This window comes from Palaemon carinicauda, unplaced genomic scaffold (assembly GCF_036898095.1).
Source record: "Palaemon carinicauda isolate YSFRI2023 unplaced genomic scaffold, ASM3689809v2 scaffold375, whole genome shotgun sequence".
Lineage (NCBI taxonomy): Eukaryota > Metazoa > Arthropoda > Malacostraca > Decapoda > Palaemonidae > Palaemon > Palaemon carinicauda.
In genome coordinates this window covers 70469-89977 of record NW_027171430.1, presented here as the reverse complement: position 1 = coordinate 89977, position 19509 = coordinate 70469, and the positions used below count along the sequence as shown (strand labels likewise).

The 19509-nt window shown below is 36.9% G+C and overlaps 1 protein-coding gene across 1 annotated transcript in view; it reads right to left on the bottom strand.

Moving 5' to 3' along the window:
• Positions 1 to 19509, bottom strand: part of LOC137636737 (putative N-acetylated-alpha-linked acidic dipeptidase) — a 73001-nt gene that overhangs the window by 16416 nt on the left and 37076 nt on the right. The window contains exons 10-16 of the mRNA XM_068369123.1: positions 13891 to 14006; positions 13051 to 13201; positions 12182 to 12350; positions 8125 to 8215; positions 4637 to 4771; positions 3877 to 3988; positions 3646 to 3727 (exon numbers count right to left, since the gene is read on the bottom strand). Coding sequence (XP_068225224.1) covers positions 3646 to 3727; positions 3877 to 3988; positions 4637 to 4771; positions 8125 to 8215; positions 12182 to 12350; positions 13051 to 13201; positions 13891 to 14006 — 856 coding nt within the window. The remainder of the gene's footprint in view (positions 1 to 3645; positions 3728 to 3876; positions 3989 to 4636; positions 4772 to 8124; positions 8216 to 12181; positions 12351 to 13050; positions 13202 to 13890; positions 14007 to 19509) is intronic.

The following is a 19509-nucleotide window of genomic DNA, read 5'->3' as shown; positions in this document are numbered from 1 at the left end:
GTGTGCCTTGATGGTTGGGCTAACACGTGCATATCTTTTTTTTTATCTGAGATGCCGTATATTGGAATGTTGGGCATTTTTCCGCGAGTGCCCCTTTTTATTTGTTTTGCATTTTTTTGCTTAGTCATGTTACCGTAAGGAATTGGCAAGTAGTGTCGCAAAACTTATATTTTTATAGTGTTGGAAAGTGTTTCTAGATGATCTGGCTACCCATGCCTATCTTTTTTTTTAGCCAGATATAGCGTATATATAGGTATGTGTTCGATTTTCCTGTGATTGCCATTTTTTTGTTTTTTCCCATTTCTTTCAAAATTACTACGTACTAAGGAACTATCACAGAGTAATGATTCATTTAGATGTTTATTTGTCGGAAAATGTGCCTTGATGGTTTGCCTAGCACGTGGCTGAATTTTTTTTTTTCTGAAATGCCGTATATTAGAATGTTAGCCATTTTTCCGCGAGTGCCCCTTTTTATTTGTTTTGCATTTTTTTACTTAGTCATGTTACCGTAAGGAATTGGCAAGAAGTGTCGCAAAACTTATATTTTTATAGTGTTGGAAAGTGTTTCTAGATGATCTGGCTACCCATGCCTATCTTTTTTTTTAGCCAGATATGGCGTATATATAGGTATGTGTTCGATTTTCCTGTGATTGCCATTTTTTCGTTTTTTCCCATTTCTTTCAAAATTACTACGTACTAAGGAACTATCACAGAGTAATGATTCATTTATATGTTTATTTGTCGGAAAATGTGCCTTGATGGTTTGCCTAGCACGTGGCTGAAATTTTTTTTTTCTGAAATGCCGTATATTAGAATGGCCATTTTTCCGCGAGTGCCCCTTTTTATTTGTTTTGCATTTTTTTGCTTAGTCATGTTACCGTAAGGAATTGGCAAGTAGTGTCGCAAAACTTATAATTTTATAGTGTTGGAAAGTGTTTCTAGATGATCTGGCTACCCATGCCTATCTTTTTCTTTAGCCAGATATGGCGTATATATAGGTATGTGTTCGATTTTCCTGTGATTGCCATTTTTTCGTTTTTTCCCATTTCTTTCAAAATTACTACGTACTAATGAACTATCACAGAGTAATGATTCATTTAGATGTTTATTTGTCGGAAAATGTGCCTTGATGGTTTGCCTAGCACGTGGCTGAATTTTTTTTTTCTGAAATGCCGTATATTAGAATGTTAGCCATTTTTCCGCGAGTGCCCCTTTTTATTTGTTTTGCATTTTTTTGCTTAGTCATGTTACCGTAAGGAATTGGCAAGTAGTGTCGCAAAACCTATATTTTTATAGTGTTGGAAAGTGTTTCTAGATGATCTGGCTACCCATGCCTATCTTTTGTTTAGCCAGATATGGCGTATATATAGGTATGTGTTCGATTTTCCTGTGATTGCCATTTTTTCGTTTTTTCCCATTTCTTTCAAAATTACTACGTACTAAGGAACTATCACAGAGTAATGATTCATTTAGATGTTTATTTGTCGGAAAATGTGCCTTGATGGTTTGCCTAGTACGTGGCTGAATTTTTTTTTCTGAAATGCCGTATATTAGAATGTTGGGCATTTTTCCGTGAGTGCCCCTTTTTATTTGTTTTGCATTTTTTTGCTTAGTCATGTTACCGTAAGGAATTGGCAAGAAGTGTCGCAAAACTTATATTTTTATAGTGTTGGAAAGTGTTTCTAGATGATCTGGCTACCCATGCCTATCTTTTTTTTTAGCCAGATATGGCGTATATATAGGTATGTGTTCGATTTTCCTGTGATTGCCATTTTTTCGTTTTTTCCCATTTCTTTCAAAATTACTACGTACTAATGAACTATCACAGAGTAATGATTCATTTAGATGTTTATTTGTCGGAAAATGTGCCTTGATGGTTTGCCTAGCACGTGGCTGAATTTTTTTTTTCTGAAATGCCGTATATTAGAATGTTAGCCATTTTTCTGCGAGTGCCCCTTTTTATTTGTTTTGCATTTTTTTGCTTAGTCATGTTACCGTAAGGAATTGGCAAGTAGTGTCGCAAAACCTATATTTTTATAGTGTTGGAAAGTGTTTCTAGATGATCTGGCTACCCATGCCTATCTTTTGTTTAGCCAGATATGGCGTATATATAGGTATGTGTTCGATTTTCCTGTGATTGCCATTTTTTCGTTTTTTCCCATTTCTTTCAAAATTACTACGTACTAAGGAACTATCACAGAGTAATGATTCATTTAGATGTTTATTTGTCGGAAAATGTGCCTTGATGGTTTGCCTAGTACGTGGCTGAATTTTTTTTTTCTGAAATGCCGTATATTAGAATGTTGGGCATTTTTCCGTGAGTGCCCCTTTTTATTTGTTTTGCATTTTTTTGCTTAGTCATGTTACCGTAAGGAATTGGCAAGAAGTGTCGCAAAACTTATATTTTTATAGTGTTGGAAAGTGTTTCTAGATGATCTGGCTACCCATGCCTATCTTTTTTTTAGCCAGATATAGCGTATATATAGGTATGTGTTCGATTTTCCTGTGATTGCCATTTTTTCGTTTTTTCCCATTTCTTTCAAAATTACTACGTACTAAGGAACTATCACAGAGTAATGATTCATCTAGATGTTTATTTGTCGGAAAATTTTGTTTACTTCTTTTTTGATTGAATATCATCAAATTTTTTTAGCTAAAATATTATATTGTTTTACATTTTTTTTTTTTTTCGATTTTATTTCCCTTAAAAAAAATTTTTTTGGGTCAGAATTTTAATTTTATAGTCGTAAAATAATCGTCAATTATCCAGCAACCCACCATACAATTTTTATGCATATCCAAGAATAATTAGATTAGTAAATAACACCTTGAAATTGACATACCCTTCCTACATTTCAAGTGGCAGATTAGGGAGTCTGAGTCAATGTGGTTGGCGGCCATTTTGTGGACATATCCGAAGCGTAAGTTGCCCTATCTATATATATTCTTGTTCCCTATAGAATTTGTGATATTTTGGTATATTTTTACCTGCATAAATATCATACTATATATTAAATATCTGTATTTTTTTACGAAATTTCTAAGTACTCAAAAAATTACCTTTAGATATGGCCCCTGATATAAATGTAATTTACAAAATAATGAAGATTTTTTTTACATATTTCTATTTTAGGATAACATATGTTTATTCCCTAAAAAAATTAGCCACTTCCCATTCCATTTGGGTACCCAAAAAAATTCATGAAATTTGGACAAATTTTTTTGGCCAAAAAAAGTTACCCTTTTTTTCTCATTTCAGATCTTCACCTCCATGGGTCTGACTTCATCCAAAATACATCAAGATGTGTCCTAAACATTCAAGAATCAATTCCTAAAAGGATTTGTGTATATATGTATAAACTTTTTTTTTATGAATTTTTATGTAAGGTCTTTTTTTTTCTACTTAATTTTTAAAAATATTTATAATAAATAGTTTTTCTGCAGATGAGTAGTATTTATCTTTACAGTTGTTTTAAGCATTCATTGAAGTTTTTTTTGGCAAAAGAAAAAAGGAGGTTACTGCAAAAACTGATTTTTCAAGAATTTTTTTTGCCGTCGGGGTCGCGCGCGTCCGAGTATACCTTTAAAGGGGTGTCCGAGGAGCGTACCTATCCAGGGTTAATAAATAAAATGAAGTTAACTTACTTATCTGGGTCAATTCCTTGAGCTTCTACAGTCCAGTTTTGAGTGACCTGGAAAAATTCTTCCACAGCTTTTTCAAAGTAATCTGAAATGTTCAAATGTTATGCATATATGACATTTATAAAGGATTTATTTTTATTCACTGTATTATCTCATCTAAATAAATGCATTACTGCATAATGCAGAAAATTACTATCTTAAAGAAAGATCATATGAAAGAAAAATCAACGTTACCTAATTCGATCCCTTCCTCGCTCAGGATTGAACCATATTCTTTTTTAAGAGCCAAAAAGGCTTCCTTTATAAATTCTCCATAAAGATCTACGGTGAAAGGTATTACAGGCTCCTAGAAAAAAGAATAAAGAATAAATAGCAAAAATTTTTTTGCACATGTTAATTTTTACTTATAACTAAAACTTCAAAAAAAGAATAGAAACATATAAACAGGATAAAAATTAAGTACATTTATTAGTGTTATTAAGTACTTTCACCCAATTACCATGAAGGTTTTGTTCTTGAATAAAAGAGTAAAACTTGGGATAACTATGTGCTAGAAAGCGAAGAATGAAACTACGTCACACAAAGACAGCAATATACCTGGGGATTTAAAGGAAACTACAATAAAGAATAAACACATTTATCTACATAGGATATTCTTTAATGTAATGGTATACAACCATCCTCCCATAAAATAATTACATTACTGTAATAAAGGTCCTCAAAATCTTTGGAAGACCCAGGCCTACATGGCTGAGGACTATGAAGCGCAAAGTAGGAGATGATGAATGGAAAGATATTGAATTAAAAGCTCAAGATACAAACGACTGGGGAAATCTAACCGAGGCACTTTATGTCAATAGGCGTAGGAGGAGATGATGATGATGAATAAAGATCTTGCAATGAATATACAGTAGTACTGAGCAACTTTTTTCCAAAATTAATTTGGCTCCCTAATTCAATTACCTCCCTTCATTTTTTTATTATAACTGCTAACCTGAGACAAGTCCAGAGCTACAAGTGCCCACGCCTGTGCTAGAGCCGTTTGAAAATGAAGCACGGGATCATACAGATCAACGGCTAGGTGAAGAGTCTCGTACAGTGTGTGGTACAGAGGAAGACTTGGATCATCCTGTACAAAAAGAAAATGGTAGTCAATAATATTTTGTCTTTATTGTTGCACACTATAAATAAAATCCACATGAAAATATGTCCATTTATAGATTATCAAAAGGTACATAGCTTTCCCCTTAGAGGACTAGACTAGGTAAGGTCTGTCTGGGGTGCAGATAACTATGGTTATCTTAGCATACGTCCCTGATTATAAACGATATCTTCGGATAGTCATTCCGGGGCTTGGAACCCTGTGATACATGATGGTAATTCTCTTGTAATATCAATCGCAGGAATATTATACAGTAGAAAGTTGCCAGAAGGAACTTCCATCGGGACGACATGGCTATCTCACCCAAAAATAAATTTTTCCTACGTCAAAATCCCTTTCAAAAGGTACAAATCTCATTAAATTACTAAAAGCCAAAGTGATAGGCTTAGTAAGGATCTACTATTTAAGTATGTTTCTTGATTAAGTTTCTGTATTCAAAATGCAAGAAGGGACCACAATTACTATTCTCATCCAGCTTACAGAGACTACGAGGTCGCTCTTGGAAAATCTGCGCGAGTGAAAAAAGTGTCTTTTTGATATACAGTACTGTATTAACGAGCGCAAATTTTCCTGAGCGGAAAAAAATCCTCCGTTGTCATATTTCAAATGTACAGTGATACCTCGGTAGTCGAACGACTCTATACTCGAACAATTCGGAGTTCGACCAAAATTTTCGAGAAATTTTTGCTGCGGTGCTCGACCAAAAATTCGGTACTCGACCAGCCGAACACGTGACGACCGCATGGGCTTTGTGATGATCGCGCCATCTCGGCCACTCTCGCTTGTTCGGGAAGCATCAGTTCTCTCGAGAGCGTCACTCAGACAACGCGCGATCAGCATTCGTTGTGATTTAGTGATTTTCAGTGCTTTTAATTGCTTTTTTAGCTTTCATAATGAGTCCCAAGAAAGTAATGAGTGTTAAGGGGAAGGAGAAGAGGAAAACAGTGCGAACAACGATCGAGTTGAAGAAGGAAATTATAGCGAAATATGAGAATGGTGTACGAGTGTCCGATTTAGCGGTAGAATACGGAATGGCGAAGTCGACCATTTCTACGTTTTTAAAGCATAAAGAAATGATTAAGAAGGCGAATGTTGCAACGGGAGTTACGGCGGTAACTAAGCAAAGGCCACAAGTGATTGAGGAGATGGAAAAGTTGCTTTTAATATTTATTAAAGAAAAACAGTTGGCCGGGGAAAGTGTTAGTGAAGCGTTCATTTGTGAAAAAGCGTTGCATATCTATGAAGAATTAGTGAAGAAAAGTCCGAGTACCAGTGAAAGTGATTCATTTACATTTAAAGCGAGCAGGGGTTGGTTTGAAAAGTTTCGTAATAGAACAGGTATTCATCGTGTTACTAGGCATGGGGAGGCAGCTAGTTCGGATCAAATTGCAGCCGATAAATACGTGGGGGAATTCGATCGGTACATAAATGAACAAAATTTGATCGCACAACAAGTCTTTAATTGTGATGAGACTGGGTTATTTTGGAAGAAAATGCCAGCCAATACGTACATTACCAAGGACGAGACGAAGATGCCAGGTCACAAGCCAATGAAAGATAGGCTAACATTGTTGCTGTGTGCAAATGCAAGTGGCGATTGCAAGATCAAACCCTTGTTAGTGTACCACTCGGACAACCCCCGGGTGTTCAAACGAAATAATATTTGTAAAAGTGCACTACCAGTTATGTGGCGCTCGAACACTAAATCTTGGGTCACAAGACAATTCTTTACTGAGTGGATAAACGAAGTGTTTGCCCCCCAGGTTAAGGCTTACCTCATTGAAAAGAGCTTGCCAATGAAATGTCTTCTGGTTATGGACAATGCTCCTGCACATCCTCCAGGTCTCGAGGATGACTTGAAAGAAGAATACAGCTTTATCAAAATCAAATTCTTGCCCCCCAATACTACTCCCATACTCCAGCCCATGGACCAACAGGTCATTTCAAACTTCAAAAAACTCTATACCAAGGCCCTTTTCAGAAAGTGTTTTGAAGTGACCAGTGACACGAAGTTGACCCTAAAGGAATTCTGGAAGGAACACTTCAGCATCCTCAACTCTGTTAACATGATTGACCAAGCTTGGCGAGGTGTGACCTATAGGACATTGAACTCTGCCTGGCGTAAGCTGTGGCCATCATGTGTCACAGAGAGGGAGTTTGAAGGTTTCCAACCAGAGGCGGGTCCAAGCACTGCTACCCCTATAATTTCTGATGACACTGATGTCGTTGAGGAAATTGTTGTCATGGGCAGGAGTTTGGGGCTTGAGGTCGACAAGGATGATATTGATGAGCTTGTAGAAAGCCATTCTACCGAGTTGACTGTGGAGGAATTGTTGCACCTGCAACAACAACAGCAGCAGGATCTGATTGTGGAGCAGGAATCTTCAGAAGAGGATGAGGTAAGGGAGGATGTTCCAAGTTCTCTCATCAATGAAATTTGTTCCAAGTGGGCAGATGTGCAGGCTTTTGCTGAAAAATACCACCCAGAAATTGCAGTAGCAAACCGGGCAGTGCATATGTTTAATGATAGTGTCATGTATCATTTTCGAAGAATACTGCAGAGGAGGAAGAAACAATTAACAATAGACCAGTTTTTCACAAAAGAAAAGAAAGCTGCTACATCAAAGCCTGTTTCTCCTCCAAAGAAGAGACAAAGAAGAGAAGAAACCCCTGAAATAGATCTGCCCACCCTTTCATTGGAGAGAGAAACAACTCCTGAAGGAGAACTACCCCGCCACATCATGGAAGGGGACTCTCCTTCCAAGCAGTAACCTCCCCCTTCCATCCTCTCCACATCCATCCCTGTATGCCATCGAACCGCTGCTCAAAGGTATGTTCACTACAGTACAGAAAATGGTTTAAAATTGTTTTATTTTAGTACAGTAAATGGTTTAAAATTGTTTTATAGGATTTTCTGACCAATTTCATACACATTTAGATAATTATTGTTGTTTAGGTACACGTTTTATTAATATTTTGGGCCTGTTCGAGTGCTTGGGAACGGAATAGAATATATACCATTATTTCTTATGGGGAAAAAAAATTCGGTACTCGAACAAATCGGAGGTCGAACACGGATCTCGAACGGATTATGGTCGAGTACCGAGGTATCACTGTATACCTCTTTGCTTTTAATAATTCTAAAATAATACAAGTATTCCTGATCAATGCAGTAACCTTAAATGCTTTATAAGATATCCTGACCTTTTTTAAAACTTCACTCACTACAATCAACTCTGAATTTTAAGAATTTTCAATACATACAGTAGCAATGTACTCGGCTTATGGATGCTTAATAACAAGACGGTATGGGTACTTACAGGTTCAGATGAATACATCATATCCGAGCTTGGGATGCCAAGGACATGTTGAAAAGAGGAAAAGTCACTTCCACTCCCAAGTCCCAAAAATCTGAAAGAGAAAATAAAAAATTCATATAACAACAGAGATTAGTTCACCAAACGTTCAGCTGGGCTCCACAAGGCACTGGAAGTGTTGGAAGACCCAGGCCTACATGGCTGAGGACTATGAAGCGTGAAGTAGGAGATGAGGAATGGAGAAGTATTGAATTAAAAGCTCAAGATAGAGACGACTGGCGAAATCTAACCAAGGCCCTATGCGTCAATAGGCATAGAAGGAGATGATGATGATGATGATGATGATGATAACAAGACATATCTCTATTCACTTCTAACAACTTGGATTTATATTTCAATAATACTTTTGGTCATAATTTTTGTCTTTATGGTATTATACATAACCTCAAGATATTTTTTTTAAGACAAGCATTATAGTAAAGTACTAACGCAGTTTAACAATATGAATAGACAAAAGTCTTCATAAAAGAATTGAATTTATGAAACCTTCGCAAAAATATCAATCATTAGAGTTCTTTTAGCAGTCAGCACTCTTAATTGAATAGAATATTTATATACTGTATTAAAAGACAAAATTATAACCCCGCTAAAGACATGTACAGCATAATTAAAATTTGTAGTAAAAATAAATTCTCTTTGAAAACAACATTGTTGCCAATGCAATACTGTATTACAACCATCGCAAGACCAATCAATTAAAATAGGTTTTGTTGACATACCTGTTGGACAAGCATTACATTCCGGGCCTGTCTCCCAGTTATGATGTGTAAGAAATATCTACGGGTGATTTATATGTCAAATACATATTTTAGGTAAAATTATGCTTGTCCTCCTATCAGGGTGACCTAAAGTACGTCATTTCTTGACGAATGGTCAAATAGTCTTCAATATAACCCTTTTACCCCCAAGCTATTTGGAACTTTCCAACCCTTAACCCCCAGGCATTTGTTTTTAAGCACATTTTGCAATATATTTTTTTTCAAATTGCTCTCACAGCCTTAATTTTCATCATAAAGAGGTCAGGTTGGTCTCATTCTTTTGGAAAATGCCTGAAGTTTCTCATGAAGTTATCAAAAATATGCAAAAAAATGTATAAAGCAGTTTTTTGCAAGGACGTACCGGTACGTCCATGGGGGTAAAGGGATGAGTTTTGTGAAACGTACCAGTACGTCCTTTGGGGGTTAAAGGGTTAAGATTATAAGTCAAGCTATTCAAGCCAGTCAGCAGTAGGCAACCAAAGTAATAAACGTTTGATTAACAATTTATGATAGCCATCAAAATCATAAGAGTGAGTATTGTGCAAAATTGTTAAGTAAAATCTTCCCAAAACTAGTGTTGCAGTCACTGTCAAAACAAACGAGCAATATCTCCAGCAGAAAAAAATGCTTAAGTTTTTTTATATACTTTCCAAAATAGCAACAAGCTATTTTGGGTTCAAGAGGCAATACTTTGACATTGGGTTTGGTATGAAAATCATATTTTTTTTTCTAATCATATTTCTTTCCTACAAACCAATCGTTTTTGAAACTTTATCAAGATAATAACTGGGTTACAACAAACCAATCGTTTTTGAAACTGGATCAAGATAATAACTGGGTTACAACAAACCAATCGTTTTTGAAACTGGATCAAGATAATAACTGGGTTACAACAAACCAATCGTTTTTGAAACTGGATCAAGATAATAACTGGGTTACAACAAACCAATCGTTTTTGAAACTGGATCAAGATAATAACTGGGTTACAACAAACCAATCGTTTTTGAAACTGGATCAAGATAATAACTGGGTTACAACAAACCAATCGTTTTTGAAACTGGATCAAGATAATAACTGGGTTACAACAAACCAATCGTTTTTGAAACTGGATCAAGATAATAACTGGGTTACAACAAACCAATCGTTTTTGAAACTGGATCAAGATAATAACTGGGTTACAACAAACTAATTGTTTTTGAAACTTAATCAAGATAATAACTGGGTTACTTAAGTAAAGGAATTGCACCCTCATAAAATAAAATATTCTTGCTCAAAAACGAAGATATAAAAAGGTTTGCTCAAAATATTTTTGGGTCACTAATGTAGCCTACGTTTAATCAAACTATATATGATAATTATGTAAATGAAGTCAACACAATACTGCATAGTACTGGTTAGATTATCTGATAATGATAATTTGCAATAAAATATGTACTAGAGAAAATTTTGCAAATAAGTCTCGACTAAATCTTGCCAACATTATATTTGTGGAAATAAGAGCTTAGAAATATTGTGTCTAAGCTTAATACAAACATGCTCAGTTATATTTGTATAATAATAATAAATTTTAAAAAATAATTTTACATAAATATATATGTAAAAATCTCGGACATCATCAAATGCTCCTCTGAGATATCGTACAGCATCAAGATAACAATGATTTGGCCACTTATGTCTAAATGTGATATTAGCTACATACAGTACATGAAAGCCAATGTCTTTTTCTTGAATCATAGGTTCATAAATACACATTCCAAACTTTAAATGTCAGTGCTAAGACTGTCAAGCATTTATACAATGAATTCTGGTGGAAAAATTACGATTTAAACAACACTTGTTCAAATTAAATTATTAGGGGTTTTTACACCAATTGCACACAGTATTATACATACATACATACGTATACCAAGGCACTTCCCTCAATTTTGGGGGCAGCCGACATCAACAAAAGAAACAAAAACAAAAAGGGGACCCCTACTCTCTACATTCCTCCCAGCCTGACAAGGGACTCAACCGAGTTCAGCTGGTACTGCTAGGGTGCCATAGCCCCCTGTGGCCGCGGGGGGGATAAGAACAATTAGAATAGCGCCAACGTTATCCCTGCGTGTCGTAAGAGGCGACTAAAAGGGACGGGACGAGGGGGCTGGGAACCCCCTCTCCTGTATCTACAATCCTGTGAGACATCGACACAGTGTTATACATCAGAGAAATAGATATTTTGCATAGCTTTTGAATACATGTTAAATTTACTCCATGGAATAACCAAACTCCCTCACATTGCAGTTTACTAAGTATGATCACTCAGTATTGCAGCCAGTATGAGTGGGCAGTTGTGCCAACAGAATAACCAGTTGATTCTCAAATTCAACAGTTTGATATTAATGTTACAAAACATTTCATACAGTTTTTACTATCTCAGATTATGGTACAAGAGGCTTTTGGATAATGGAAAATGAGAATTTTTTTTTACAATTTGAAATTCTAAAGTAGTGTTGAAGTTGGGTGTTCAGATTGTCCTCCAATACAAAATATCTCAAAAGATAACTTCTGTATATTCTCGTGTAAAGGACGACCTCATACAAAGGGCGAGCCCCAAAATTTTCAGTATTTATACCTTAGAAATGATGATATAAGGAGCATTTCACTGGGTGACACAGGTCCCTCGCCCAGAAATAGATTTTTCCTTTGTCAAAATCCCTTTTATCATATACTCCATGTAATGGGCAAACGGCAATTTCAAGGCCAGCCTAACGTCACTACTCTTTTATTACAAATGTTTTATGATACATATAATCTTTATTTATTATAACATCTTTACTAAATGATTTTCTTTCAAGTACAAGGGTTCAAAAGACAATCAATGTATTATATGTTGAATATAATTTAACGAAAATATATAGCAGCTGTACCAACCGTGTGTCACACAGTCGTACATAGTTCATTTTGTGCTTGTATCTTTGCTCTCCCCTTGCACTAAAAAGAACCTGAATAAATATGTCTGTTTTTCTCAATGGTAGCGGTGTAGATTTTGAACATGAAATTTCCTGTTGCCTTGAGCTTTTGTATATAAAGGAGAGTGTTCAATAATAAACTCACTCAGTTGCTTTCATCCTGTCTTTGAGTCACAACCTTTTCTCTGATCAATGTATTATGTTGTATAATCAATGAAACAGTAATGTAGTATAGTATATCAGCTGCCGCTGCCTGAATATGAGAAGAAAATTTAAAAATAATGTACTTACTTCGGTCTACTTTCATGTACAGGGTCTGGATTCTTGAAGAGCCATGTGTCGAAGAGATAGGGCCTTCCGGATAAGACTTCATCATCATCTGGATTGGGAACTTTCTGTGTTGCTCTTATAATTGATCCATAAAGTAAAGGGGAAGCCCGTGACTTGAAGCTGTATGTTCCTGAATGAGCAGATGAAATAACTTATCTAGCATAATTATATAGGAAAAAATAAGTTTTAACACCCTTCAGGTAATAAAATACTAGTTTTGAACTTTCTATAACTAATACTTGTACCTTTCAATATCGCAGCTATGTGCATAGTATTTAGTAACACAGCAGGCTAGCTACAGACACTATATATTAACCCTTTTACCCCCAAAGGACGTACTGGTACGTTTCACAAAAGCCATCCCTTTACCCCCATGGACGTACCGGTACGTCCTTGCAAAAAAATGCTATAAATTTTTTTTTCCATATTTTTGATAATTTTTTGAGAAAATTCATGCATTTTCCAAGAGAATGAGACCAGCCTGACCTCTCTATTACAAAAACTAAGGCTATTAGAGCAATTAAAAAAATATATACTGCAAAATGTGCTGGGAAAAAAATAACCCCCTGGGTGTTAAGCGTTGGAAATTTCCAAATAGCCTGGGGGTAAAAGGGTTAAGAATCTAGTGTAACTACCATAATACAAATTATGGATTGTACTTCCATTCATAAACACACATTTATGATTGGGTTAACTAATGTTTTAGGGTTACACCAGAAAATTGAGTATGGTGGAAAAAAAAAACACAGGGTATCACAGTAGGTATACAGTTCATTATTAACAATTATTTCAAAGCAACAAATAGTAGACATCATATCTGGCAATCTTACCTTCAAACACCATATCAACATTAAGGTAAGCAACAGTCCTATGTTGCAGAAGGGTCGAAAACTGTTCAGTCCACTCCGTAGACCCAATTAGGCCATATTCTTCCGCACCCCAACTACAAAACACCAAGGTTCTTCGTGGTCGCCAGCCTCTCTGAAGAGTTTTTGAATAATAAAGATTAAAAATATTATGGTAATAAAGTATTGGTGTCTGGATAGGCCAAAAGGTTTTTCTTGTACTGTAAATGGTAGAAAAAGTTGGAATACCCAAGAAAAAAATTATCATTTCAACTTCAACATATTTTCATAATACAAATTACACCAAGTCTCACAAACATTACGCAGGGAGATAGATTAGAATGTACTGTATGCAACAAAACTGCTGTGACAGTACCCAGAAGCAATAAAATTGATAATTCTAGTTCTTTAGCAATGGTTTATTTGGCCTCTTGTTTTAGTCAACCTCTGAGATAAAGGTACATTATGAGGATGATGTCTCATGAACTCAACAGTTGTCATAATTCAAACATTTGCGAAGTCATCATCTCGTATGATGATGTACAGTACTATACAGTATTTATTAGGCAGTGGTGAGAATGAAAGATGAGGCAAAAGATGTAAGAATTTTTCATTTTTGTCTTGGTCTCTAGAATGAAAGATGAGGCAAAAGATGTAAGAATTTTTCATTTTTGTCTTGGTCTCTAGAATGAAAGATGAGGCAAAAGATGTAAGAATTTTTCATTTTTGTCTTGGTCTCTAGAATGAAACAGACATGTTCCAAGTACTTGCTGTATCACTTAAAAAAAACATGAAAGTACACAAATATATAAACACATGACTTACTTGGACAAGCTGAGAGAAAAGCCTAGTTACTTCAAGAAGGGCAGCAGTCCCAGAGCTTGGATCTACGCCGCCAAATATCCACGCATCTCGGTGGTTCCCCAAAATTACATATCGGTCTGAAAGTATAAAACGTATTAGCATTTCATATTAAAAATTCAATTCAATTGCATATCATCCAAACATCTAAAGGTCTCATGATATTTTACCTGGGTTATTTAAGCTAATTTTATGTAAATTTACTTTCTTGGATATCTGATAAAATCTCAGCAAGTTTTATGACTTGCAAACTTTTTTAAGTGAACCGTGATATCATCTATCAATCTATTTAAGTTGATGTTTTGAGCATAAAATATTATTATCATTGTTATTATTACTTGCCAAGCTACAACCCTAGTTGGAAAAGCAGGATGCTATAAGTCCAGGGGCTCCAACAGGGAAAATAGCCCAGTGAGAAAAGGAAACCAGGAAAAAAGAGAAGTAACTAAAATAAAATATTTTAAGAAGAGTAACAACATTAAACTAAATATTTCATATACAAACTATAAAAACTTTAACAAAATAAGAGAAAGATAAATAGATAGAATAATGTGCCCGAGTGTACCCTCAAGTAAGAAAACTACTTTAAGACAGTGGAGGCACTACCCAAGACTCCAAGACTAGAGAACAATAGTTTGATTTTGGTGTGTCCTTCTCCTACAAGAGTACTTACCATAGCTAAAGAGTCTCTTCTACCCTTACCAAGAGGAAAGTAGCCACTGAACAATTACAGTGCAGTAGATAACCCCTTAAGAGAAGAACTGTTTGGTAATCACAGTGTTGTCAGATGTATGAGGACAGAGGAGAATATATTAAGAATAAGTCAGATTATTCGGTATATGTGCAGGCAAAGGGAAAATGAACCAGAGCCAGAGAGAAGGATCCAATGTAGTAGCGTCTGACCAGTTAAAGGACCCAATAATTTTTTAGCGGTAGTATCCCAGTATTCTATTACATTGTTTTACCTAATCTTCCAATCAACAGCTATGCTATAATGTCATAGGGGAAGAAAAAATTCCTTTTATCTGACTTATAAAGTACCAAATAATACTTTACCAATAGTACAAAACTTGACAATGAGGTACTGTAGTTGTGTTCCATAACGGTATTGATTTGCAAACCAAAGCTATTTACTTTGCTTTCTTTTTACTAAATGGCATATAAATGTAACTATGTAAAATAAAATTCCCAAGTGAAAAAAGATGAGAATGAATAAAAAAAAAAAAAAATAATAGAAAATAGATTTGGAAGATTGCCAGCATTCCATGAATTGCCAGAATTTCTTTGTTGATATATAGATATTGATAAGGAAACTTTCTTTTTGAACTGATTAACACAAACTTAAGTTGTACATTGGATTAATGTAATTATCAAAGTTAAAATAAATGGAATCTATTTTCACCTGATAGTCATGTTGCTTTTCCTCTGCTTTCTTATATCAACGTTTACAGGAGCGCTTGATTGAATGATTTACGATTGCAGGGAGAGTGCCAGAGGTGAGCAAAAGAAGGCGCATGAGCGTGTGGGTGAAAATCGTTCTCTTGCTGAACAGGTAAAGGCTGTTTAAAAGTTGAGATTGAGCATGCGTGAATCACAGGTGGGCGTGTCTAATGCACAAGCAGATGACGAGCAAAGCTCTAAATCCAACCAGGTGAGTGCAATGGTGAACACGCCTGGAGTGACTCAGTGAGTCTTGTGAGACAGTTAGGATTCGCTGGGCGAACCCCTTATCAACTGGATGATCGCTAAACCAATCATCAGCGAGCTCCAAAAAGCTATAGCGCTTGCACTTACGAGCTACCTGGGTAGAAGGAATCACAGGTAGAAGCAAGCTCTTGCATTGGCGAGAACCTGCCAAAGATCCCCGAAGGGTCGGCATGCTAGGAAGGGGGAGGAAGGTTAATCCTTTCCTTACGCTGAGCACATTCAGTGTGTGAGCTCATTCAGAGGGGAGCAAATGCTGGGGAATGATAGGCTGAGAGCTACCCCGGGGAGGACATACAAGCTTATCCTCTTGTGCGAGCTCCTCCCAAAAGGTGATTATGCTGAGGCAACACTCGATAGAGTGCTACCTTGCAGATCCTCCAATGGGAGAGGTTCTGCTACTCCTAAAGATAGTCATGAGGGCAAAAGACCGAGTGAAAGGGACCACCCTCCTGTCAGCTCTAGAGGGGGAAGTGCCAAAGCCACCCCGGCCAGAAGCCTATTCTTTGACAGGAAACCCACAAGTCCAAGTGAAGGCCAGAGCAGACGCAAGGAGTCTTGAGCAGCGAATCGCCAAGGGAGTAAGTTTTCGCTGTCTTGCTAGGGGAGACGGAAAGAGCTCCCTGGAATAAAGGTTGCCCGAAAGTTAAAAGGTCACTGCTCGTGTTTGGTCGACAGCCAGAGGAGGCTGAACGAGAAGAGGCAGAGGGAAGGGTAACAGGAAAGGGAGGAAGTCGTCAGGATTTCTTCAACTTCGAGGAAGACCCTGAAAACAAAAAATCCTTTTTAGACTTTGTCTTCCTTCTCCTGCCATACACATGGAGAATGACCATTCCCAACACTCGAAGCATGGAGATGCCTCTGCGCAGGAGTGTACTCTGCACTAAGGCAAAGTCAGAGAGGATCCGTCTCCGTCCCTAACATAAACTTGCCAGGACACACCAGCATGTCGGCAACTTCAAGGTTAACACAGACATCTGACTAGAAAAACAAAAATAATTAAAGTCTTTAATAGGAGAGCCAGTTCCAGGAGCATGGAAGAGAATGTCCACTCTCAATCATGGCTAAAATCAAAGTGGGGTTGTTGGGATTGAGGTGAGGGCAATAATTCCCCACTAACTACTTGTAACAACCACACCTCATTAAAAGTTTTCATGGCCAAGTTCCAGCTTGTGCTATTTTCAACTCGGTTGAGTCCCTTGTCAGGCTGGGAGGAACGTAGAGAGGAGAGGTCTCCTTTTCTGTTTCATTTGTTAGATGTCGGCAATCCCCCAAACTTGGGGAGAAGTGCCTACCGCTAGAGTGTTATGGGGTCTTTTGACTGGCCAGACAGTACTACATTGGATCCTCCTCTCTGGTTACGGTTCATTTTCCCTTTGCCTACATACACACTGAATAGTCTGGCATATTCTTTACATATTCTCCTCTATCCTCATACACCTGACAACACAGATTACCAAACAATTCTTCATCACCCAAGGGGTTACTGCACTGTAATTGTTCAGTGCCACTTTCCTCTTGGTAAGGGTAGAAGAGACTCTTTAGCTATGGTAAGCAGCTCTTCTAGGAGAGGGACACTCCAAAATCAAACCACTGTTCTCTAGTCTTGGGTAGTGCCATAGCCTCTGTACCATGGCCTTTCACTGTCTTGGGTTAGAGTTCTCTTGCTTGAGGGTACACTCGAGCACACTCTCCTATCTTATTTCTCTTCCTCTTGTTTTGTTAAAGTTTTTATAGTTTAAATAGGAGATATTTATTGTTGTTACTCTTCTTAGAATATTTTATTTTCCTTTTTTCCTTTCCGCACTGAGCTATTTTCCCTGTTGGAGCCCCTGGGCTTATAGCATACTGCTTTTCCAACTAGGGTTGTAGCTTAGTAAGTAATAATAATAATAATAATAATAATATGTATGTATGCATGTGAAGTACGAAGGTTTGTCTCTGTGTTGGAATAATTAGTAATTATATTCCCAAAGCAAATGCAAACCTAACCTAGAACATTCCCACCGAAAAATAAGGAAAAAAGGACCAACAGTCCTCTTTAATCCTTTTACCCCCAGGCTATTTGGAAATTTCCAACCCTTAACCCCCAAGGGTTATTTTTAATTCTAGCACATTTTGCAGTATATATTTTTCAAAATTGCTCTAACAGCCTTAATTTTTGTCATAGCGAGGTCAGGTTGGCCTCATTCTCTTGGAAAATGCCAGAATTTTTTCAAAAAATCATCAAAATAATAAAAAAAAAAAATTGTAAATAGCATTTTTTTGCAGGGACGTACCGGTACGTCCATGTGGGTAAAGGGATGTGTTTTGTGAAACGTACCAGTACATCCTTTGGGGGTAAAAGGGTTAAATAATGTATGGAAAAGCATACATAAAGATGACTGATCATAAGATCATGTAATCCCTCAAGTTTTGAAATGTTGATTTGACAACCCTTATCTGGTTCAATAAGAACATCCAAAAGTTGCGATAGTTACTAGTAGTGTGCCATACTTTCAAGGTTTCCAATAGTTTGTTATTTTGGTTCAAAATAATTATAAGACTCAGGGTGGTTAAAACACTTAAAAGAAAAATTTGACAAATTTCAAGAGCACTGGCTGTTTTAAAACAAGTAATTTACGTTCTTATCAGATCTAAAATCTAATCCTGATGAAACGTCCCTGACTGATGAATGCCAAACTAGGTTCGAGTCCCGCTCAAATTCCTTAGCCCTTTTACCCCCAAAGGACGTACTGGTACGTTTCACAAAACTCATCCCTTTACCCCCATAGACGTACCGGTACGTCCTTGCAAAAAAATGCTTTTTAAATTTTTTTTTCCATATTTTTGATAATGTTTTGAGAAAATTCAGGCATTTTTCAAGAGAATGAGACCAACCTGACCTCTCTATGAAGAAAATTAAGGCTGTTAGAGCAATTAAAAAAAAAATATACTGCAAAAAGTGCTTGAAAAAAAATAACCCTTTGGGGGTTAAGGGTTGGAAATTTCAAAATAGCCTGGGGGTAAAAGGGCTAATAATTATAAGACTCAGGGTGAAGGTTAGAATACTTAAAAGAAAAATTTGACAAATTTCAAGAGGGCTGGCGGTTTTAAAACAAGTACTTTACGTTCTTATCAGATCTAAAATCTAATCCTGATGAAATGTCCCTGACTGATGAACGCCAAACTAGGTTCGAGTCCCGCTCAAATTCGTTAGTTCCTTTGGTCGCTAAAAACTCAACATCCTTGTGACCTAAGGATGGGAGTTTGGGAGAACCTATAGGTCTATCTGCTGAGTCATCTGAAGCCATTGCCTGGCCCTCCTTGGTCCTAGCTTGGGCGCTGATCATATGTATATATGGTCAGTCTCTAGGACATTGTCCTGCTTGTTAGAGCAATGTCACTGTCCCTTGCCTCTGCCATTCATGAGCAGCCTTTAATGAGTATCAGATGATATTACTTTTCAAACAGCTTAGAAAGCAAGCAAGCAAGAGTAGAGTGACTTACACAGAGGGTTCAAGCCACGGACTTTTCCACTATAGGAGCTTAGAAAGGAATTTGTTCAATATCCATTGTTTAAGATTTTAAGAAGGATATGAATGTGTTGAGGTGGTTTGGCCATGTTGAGAGAATGGAAAATGGCTGTCTGCTAAAGAAGGTGATGAATGCAAGAGTTGATGGGAAGAGTACAAGAGGAAGGCCAAGGTTTGGGTGGATGGATGGAGTGAAGGAAGCTCTGGGTGATAGGAGGATGGATGTGAGAGAGGCAAGAGAGCGTGCTAGAAATAGGAATGAATGGCGAGCGATTGTGACGCAGTTCCGGTAGGCCCTGCTGCTGCCTCCGATGCCTTAGATGACCGCGGAGGTAGCAGCAGTAGGGGATTCAGCATTATGAAG